This window comes from Ciona robusta, chromosome 3, assembly GCF_009617815.1.
Source record: "Ciona robusta chromosome 3, ASM961781v2".
Classification (NCBI taxonomy): domain Eukaryota; kingdom Metazoa; phylum Chordata; class Ascidiacea; order Phlebobranchia; family Cionidae; genus Ciona; species Ciona robusta.
In genome coordinates, this window is record NC_143237.1 from 4,127,103 (window position 1) to 4,134,375 (window position 7,273).

Genomic DNA, 7,273 nt, shown 5'->3' on the forward strand with positions numbered 1-7,273 from the left:
AGGTTTTAAATAGGGAGGTACAATGCTCTTATTTTATTTTATTGTACATTTGTTTACGTTTCTATAAAACCATTTAATATACTGGTAAGTGTACAATCCACTTGAATTATGATATCCTAACAGTATATATTTATTTAAAAAGTTTGAAAATTGTATCTATAAATAATATAGTACAGACTTAACAAAGAACGGAATATGACATAGGTTTCAACTTCCGTTTTAACGAGTTGTATTTTTATCAAATCTAAATATTGTGAAATATCTATAGTGGGGTGGGGTAAGATGGGACACGTTTAGTACATAATATTCAAATATCCTGATTGTGTTTTGAACAATTAAAAACGGTCTATGTGAGTCGTAAGAAAACAGTTTTATAATTCTTAAAATGTATTTTGTTTACTATATCAAATGGGACGAGAAAACAGAATAAAAAGGTGTCCTATCTTTCCCCACCTTACTATTTATGCTTAGGTTTAGGTTACAGCAAATATTTCAAATTCGTATACTTACTTGCAAACTTTGCGAGAATCGAGGCAATGTCTTCAATGACATCTTGCATTAATTATTTAGCGCGCGGGCCATAGATTGCACTTTAAATATCATGTATAACAAAGAACGTTGTGAAATATTTTTGACAACATTAAGTTGGGCACAACGTCTGTATAGGTACTGTTGTCATACATATAAGTAAAATTACAATTACATAGTGTGTTGTTATTTTCTGCACTAGAATGCTATTGACATGTTACCTACAAAACACTTTTAAAAATTGCTATTGTTGCAACAATAATGGGTATTGTTCGGAATTAAGTCGATAATTATTGTATCCTTCAAATGCATATAGGCTACACTTTTGATAACAGAAAATTGATAATAGCTTTTATTAAAGTTTACGTTTTTGCTACAAATTGGATGCTACACTGATTTTCGCACAAACCACTTCTCGTAAATTTTCGAATAGGGTGGGGTAAGATAGGACACTTTGTCAGACGTGACTTTTTTAAATTACTCTTTACGGACCCCTTTTAATGATAATCAGGAAAATAATGTTACAGAATTATTTGACAGTTTTATCACGACTTTATAAAACACGTCAAAGCTTATTACTGTTTTTAAATATTCAAAAAATACGTAAAAGAGAAACAGTATATATGATGATGAAATTTTGTAGTTTGCAATTGTGAACGATTGAACTAGTTTTATAGCTTCATAAAACGATCTTGAATTTTTCGTACAGTTTGATTTAGTCGCTCAAAAACTAGTTTTAGCTTTGTGAAAAAAACTGAGATATATACATGAGGAAAATAGGCAAGGGTCAATATGACTTCAATTTGTTAAGGTTTATATATATATTTGTGGAATACAATAATTATAAATTAAAGTTCGAACAAGACCCATTGTGGTTCAAACAATACCAATGATATACTCATTGTCGTTCAAAAAATATTGATGCAATATTTTTATTATATCATTATATTTAAATTACCACAGAGATATACATAATTGAATTAAAAGCCTATACAAAGCTCAATGTGGAGGAAGGTGGGACACCAAATTAAAATGACTTTGTATTAACAGTATTCTGCAACTTGTAGTTAACCTACTGAAATTAACCGGCTGTGCTAGTTTCTTTGCCATGTACCCTTTATACATATAACTTTAAACCGATACTTTTTTACTTTAATTTTTTTTTTTTTAACTTTATATACAAAACTTTAAAAAGATATGTTTTTTAGTTTTTTTACCCAAATTAAAGTGATATTGACCCCTGCCTATTTTCTTCATGTTTACACTCAGTTGTTTTCACATAACTAAAACTAGTTTAAAGAGACAAAATCAAACTGTACGAAATAGCATAGGTTATTTCATTAAGATACTGGATTGATGATTTAAAATCGTAAAAAACCTACAAAACTTCGGTAGTTTGAATATGATTCATCGAGGATTCAATGAACATCTTACTATTATGTTTTTTTAGCCAATAAAACATGCTGTAGTCGTTTAATACCGAAGTTTATTACTTAACAATATTTATCATTTCTTTGCCGCACTTTGAGGGACCGTAAGAATATTATCAAATAATACTGTAACTGTTTTCGCGTATATCCTCCTACTCCACCCTACTATATAAAAGCTAATTGTTCTGCTATTTTTACTACGAATATATTGTATAATTATGTACCACCATTTATAATCGGTTTGGGTATTTTGATACTCAGAAAACGCATTTTATCAAAGAACGATATTACTAAGAAGTATATAGGAATAAGGTGATTTGTGTAAATCCTTACAAATGAAATCTTGGCCTTTCCATTTGGGAAATTTACAAAAAATGCAGCAACGTATTCCAATCTTTCTCAACTATTCTATAACGTCGATGTGTCCGGAGCATTTATCCAGGCTTGCTTAAATACAAGATTATATTAAAACTATCATTATTAAGGTACTTTTGAAAAGTGTTCAAAGGAAAGTAAAAAGGTGCTTACATTGCTTTTTACATTTTCGCAGGATTCGCAGGGTATTTGTATATTTATGTAAGTTTCTATATTTATAGAACTTTTGAAATCAAGAAGGCTTGTAATTCTCAATCTGTTGGTATATTCGAGGAGAACTTGACGACAGTAGCAGTGCGAATTTAAACATGAACAGTAACAAGTCAAAGATTCCAGAAAGCGCAGCGTTCATTGACATTCCGATGGCGCACAAACGTTTGCGAGAGGATCCACTTGCAAAGTTCAAGTATCTACTCAAACCAGGGTTATTTATTGCTGCAGGAAGTGCATTCGTTTGTATTGGGATTATATTAACAGTGTCCCATTTTTTGTACGAAGACACGATAGACCCAAACAATAAAGATCCTAAGCCGTATTTCACCTACGGGCCGATTTCATTTGCCAGCGGATTTATTCTTTTCATGATCGGAATAGTTTGGTTTTCTATTAAGCATTTAAAGTGGATAACAGGAACAGCTACACCTATCGCTACCGCGGCAGCATCGGCTGCGATGGCCCTTGCGACAAGTGCAACTCTAGCATCAGATCAAATGTGTGACCCAACTGTATAACCGAGTGGCATGTTTGTTGCGAAAATAAATGTTGTTTTTAAATAACATTCAGCTTATTTGTATATTTAACGATCAGAAAGAATAACAAAGACGAATCAGAATTTGTTTATAAATAGATAGTTTTAAGAAACGAAACAACCGCCAAAAATCGTGGGAAATAAAGAGTAAAAACGGTTGCGCAACATTACATAGGATTTCCCATAAGAAAAAGGTCAACAAACTTTGCCATGTCTAATTTCGAGACATCAAAACGTCTTTTGAGACGGAATTGTTGAAATGAAATTCTCGTTTACGGCAGTGCAGCACTATTTCGTGTATTATTAAACGTAACTGTCAAAACGAACGCAGCACGACTTTAAAAAAATGGAAATTAGCTGGTAGAAAATATTCAATGTAACAAATCCTAAAAATGAAAAGAATTTCTCATAGAAGTTTAGATCCAAAATGATCCTAGTGTATAGCGCTTAACTATTACCCAATTGATAGTAAACGAAAAAACGATGACGAATGTAACGGAATTTAACTTGTCCTCGCGTGACCGGAAAACGATAGTGGTTATAACAAGAATGTTCATACACCTCGCACCAGCCTATGAGTTACCAGCAGGTGTGTTACTTTGTGCTGGGTGATTTAGTTTATGGATTTATTCGTTTTTATGTGTGGCTGATAATTTGGACAACCCATTGGTAACCACTGAGTTGAAGCAAATGCCATTAAGTGTCTTGCCAATTGGTCACATACGCCCGCAATGGTAGCAACGACGTTCCTTGGACCCATTAACTCTGGGTTGAAGGCATGCGCGCGACCAACTGTGCTGCGGTCCCGGACGTTAAGTATTAATCGACAATCTAGAAACCATGTACGAACCGATCAGCGGCAATGGCGATTACTGTTATATGAGTACTAAAATCCGGTATTTAATTTATAGTATTGGAGATATTTCTTGTCTCATATTTTCAAATATCTATCAGAGTTAAAATATGACGCATTAATAACTATACTTGTTCTCGTTCACACACAAGCCGACCTATTTGGCTGATCCATTCGTAACGTGTGAAACCGGTAGCATGTTTAATCACTGCAGTGGCGCAAAATGTTACTGTTGTTTTAGACATGAAGTTGAGCGAGCTAACACCTGTTTGAGATATTGCAGTTTAAAGTGCATATGACACGGTCAAACGACTTTGCCTAAAATTAAAGGTATAACTATATTAAACACAAATATAATGAATTTAGTTGATTTATTTGCCTAATTAATTAAATATTTGCAAAATAAGTAGTCGTTTCGAAAAATCGCAAGAGATTTTCGCTATAGCGAAGTGTGACGTCATCGAGGGTCAAACGCGCGTGAGAAAACTGTGTTTAGATACGGGTGGCGAGAAAAGTCTTTGTTTACATGTGAGAAGCGCCTTATTTTGAAGATGCCGAACCGTTGCGTTGTTGGAGGGTGTTCAAATAGCTACAATAATAATGTAAAAATACTTAAATTTCCGAAAAGCCCAATATCAAAGCAGTTGGTGAAGTTTGTGCAACTGTACAAGGGCGGATTTTGAGCAACCTTTCAAGAGCAGTGGTATATGTGGTAACATTTTAAACCCAACTGGAAGAAGTTGGATCTACTACTGAGATACTGTTGGAGTCTGATATACCTACAGTAACTGGAAGAGGTAATGCATATAAAGCACTTTATGAAGTCAGTAAAAATGTGTCACCAGCTCAGCAAAGTGGTGTAGAAGCTTTCCACATTTTATTAAACCACTTCGCTTCCAAAACACTACATTTTTCATTTAAGGGGATTTATTTTTAAATAACAGCAGTATTTTTTCCAGAAAATTAATATACAATATTTTAGACTAACTAGCATATCTGCATTAAAATGTGAAAACCGTCAGCAGGCTTAAAATGCAGTGATGGTGAACTATATGCTATACAACATATCATTTACAAGGAGCAAAGAAGGACGTATTGCAAAAAGTAATGACTGCACAAAAATTTGGTGTGGTTCTATCTTCATAGTTTGAATTGTTATCATAAACATTCAAATTTTAAATATTTGCAGAATACACACACGAACTGTACATCTAAATAAGTTTAATACTGGATAATATGATGGTTCTCGGCTTCTCGCTCATCTGAACTTTCTTGGACACCACCTTACCTTTAACTTCTAATTACCTTGAGCCTGACAAGGAAGTTGCAATTTTACCCCGTACAAATTGTTTGTCTATGTATATTTTTTATTGTAAATATTGCTTTTTTTACAAAAAAAAAATGGCGGGTTGAATCCAGTAGAGGTGTCATTTGGAAATGTAAATCTAGTCATGTTAACAACACATGATGGAAAAGGCACAAGAACACGTTGTCCATGGTAGCCCCATGTCCAACCTAACAAATTGTCTGTAGGCCACATGTCTGAATCTCATAAACAATAATAAACCGGACATAAAACCATATACATCTATAATATTTTTTTTGAGATTGTGCAGGTTAGTTAACCCATACAAATTGAACAACATACTAACTTGTGTTGCGCTAAACTATAGAGTCCACAGCACAACCATAATCTTGCTTGTAAGCTAAGTGTGCTGTCTCTAAAACCAAGGGATTGAGCCTTGGAATCATGGGGGTGCTTCGTGATACAAGTAACCTCACTGATTTCCATTAATTGATTCAGTCGCCTCACTTCCAAGTTAAGAGCAACATAACATATTAGTGTATTAGTAGTATTTTTGGAAGGTTTTAGCTGTTTATTTTAAAAACTACACCAACTATTCAAGTTTATTAGGCCAGTTTAGTTATTTAGTAGGTTTTAATAAAATATAATAAATCACTCGAGGAGTTATTTAACTTTCCGCACAACAAGTGAAATTTTACAAATTTGAAAACACAGGATAAGATGGGACAGTTTAAAATCATTGTTAGTTTTGATTATTAAATGTATTTTTAAATAGGAATATACGTAAATAACACGAAATAATACTGTACAGTTTAAAAATTAAGTCTAAACAAACTTTTTCTTGCCCCACTTCGGCCTACTGCTATAGTTTTTAACATGTTACCTATACATTATATTATTGCATAACAATTGGTATTGTTTGAACGACGATGGGTAATGTTCGAACACCAATGGATGAATATTGTATCCAACAAGTGTATATGAACTTGTAATAATAGAAAATTGATTATAACTATTGATAAAGTTTTTGTTTTTGCTACAAATTGGGTATTACTACTCTGTTTTTGGCACAAGCCACTTCTTATAAATTATCACCAAGTGCAAATGACCAAATTTCGAATATATTTTCAAAATATTATCTTTTTATTATATCAGTATCTTATAGTTGAATATCCCTGGAGGTATAAATTACTAAATTAAAAGCAAATCTTTAAAAGTTTGGCAATGAAAACATACAAAATGACAATGTGGGGGAAGATGGGACTCTAAATTGAAATATATTTACATTAGCAGTATTCTGCAACGTGTAGTTAACCTACCCAGTTTAACAGGCTGTGCTAGTTTCTTTGCCGTGTAAACTTCATATATATATAACGTTAAACCGAATTTTTTTGTCGTTTTTATCTCAAATTAAAGTCATATTGACCCCTGCCTATTTCTTTATGTTTATATCTCAGTTTTTTTTTACAAAACTAGAACTAGTTTTATGAGACAAAATCAAACTGTACGAAATATTCAAGGTTGTTTAATGAAGCTATGAATAGTTTAATCGTTCACACACGCAAACTAAAAAAATCATTCGTTTTACTATGATTTAGCGAGCATTAAAAAATAGCACCTTACTATTTCGCATTTTTTACCTGTTCAAAGTATACTGTTTCTATTTTACATATTTTTTTTAAATATTAAAAAACAGTAATTAGCTTTGACGGGCGTTTTATAAAGTTGTGATAATACTGTCGAATAATTCTGTAACTTTATTTTCCTGATTATCATTAAAAAGGTGTCCGTAAAAAGAAAATTAAAAAAGAGTCTCGTCTGACAAAGTGTCCCATCTTCCCCCACCCTACTATATGCTAAACCATGGCCTACTCAATATATTTGAGTAGGCCATGGCTAAACTAGTAACAGTCTATCTTGGTACGTGAACCCGCTGACGTCATTATGTCACACTTCTTTACTGCGATTTTGTAGTTGTATTTTGCATTGCTGTATTGTCTTTTATGTCCTCTTTTTTGTGGGAGGAGGGGGGT

The 7,273-nt window shown here is 32.9% G+C and overlaps 1 protein-coding gene and 1 long non-coding RNA gene across 3 annotated transcripts; both read left to right on the plus strand.

Moving 5' to 3' along the window:
* Positions 1 to 2,512: 2,512 nt before the first annotated feature.
* Positions 2,513 to 3,109, plus strand: LOC149738304 (uncharacterized). Its single transcript, XM_089874530.1, has one exon. It carries the CDS (start codon positions 2,642 to 2,644, stop codon positions 3,062 to 3,064), a length of 423 nt encoding a protein of 140 aa, XP_089730656.1. The 5' UTR covers positions 2,513 to 2,641; the 3' UTR covers positions 3,065 to 3,109.
* Positions 3,110 to 4,065: 956 nt separating this feature from the next.
* Positions 4,066 to 5,895, plus strand: LOC149738305 (uncharacterized). 2 transcript variants are annotated; one of them, XR_016384605.1, is made up of 2 exons: positions 4,066 to 4,731; positions 5,124 to 5,895. It is a non-coding gene; the product is annotated as an uncharacterized LOC149738305 (long non-coding RNA). The 2 variants fall into 2 exon arrangements; XR_016384604.1 differs by lacking the exon at positions 4,066 to 4,731 and adding an exon at positions 4,748 to 5,038.
* The last annotated feature ends 1,378 nt before the right edge of the window (positions 5,896 to 7,273 follow it).

Coding starts and splice junctions, on each gene's coding strand:
- LOC149738304 (XM_089874530.1), top strand. CDS start 2,642: ATGAACAGTAACAAGTCAAAGATTCCAGAAAGCGCAGCGTTCATTGAC.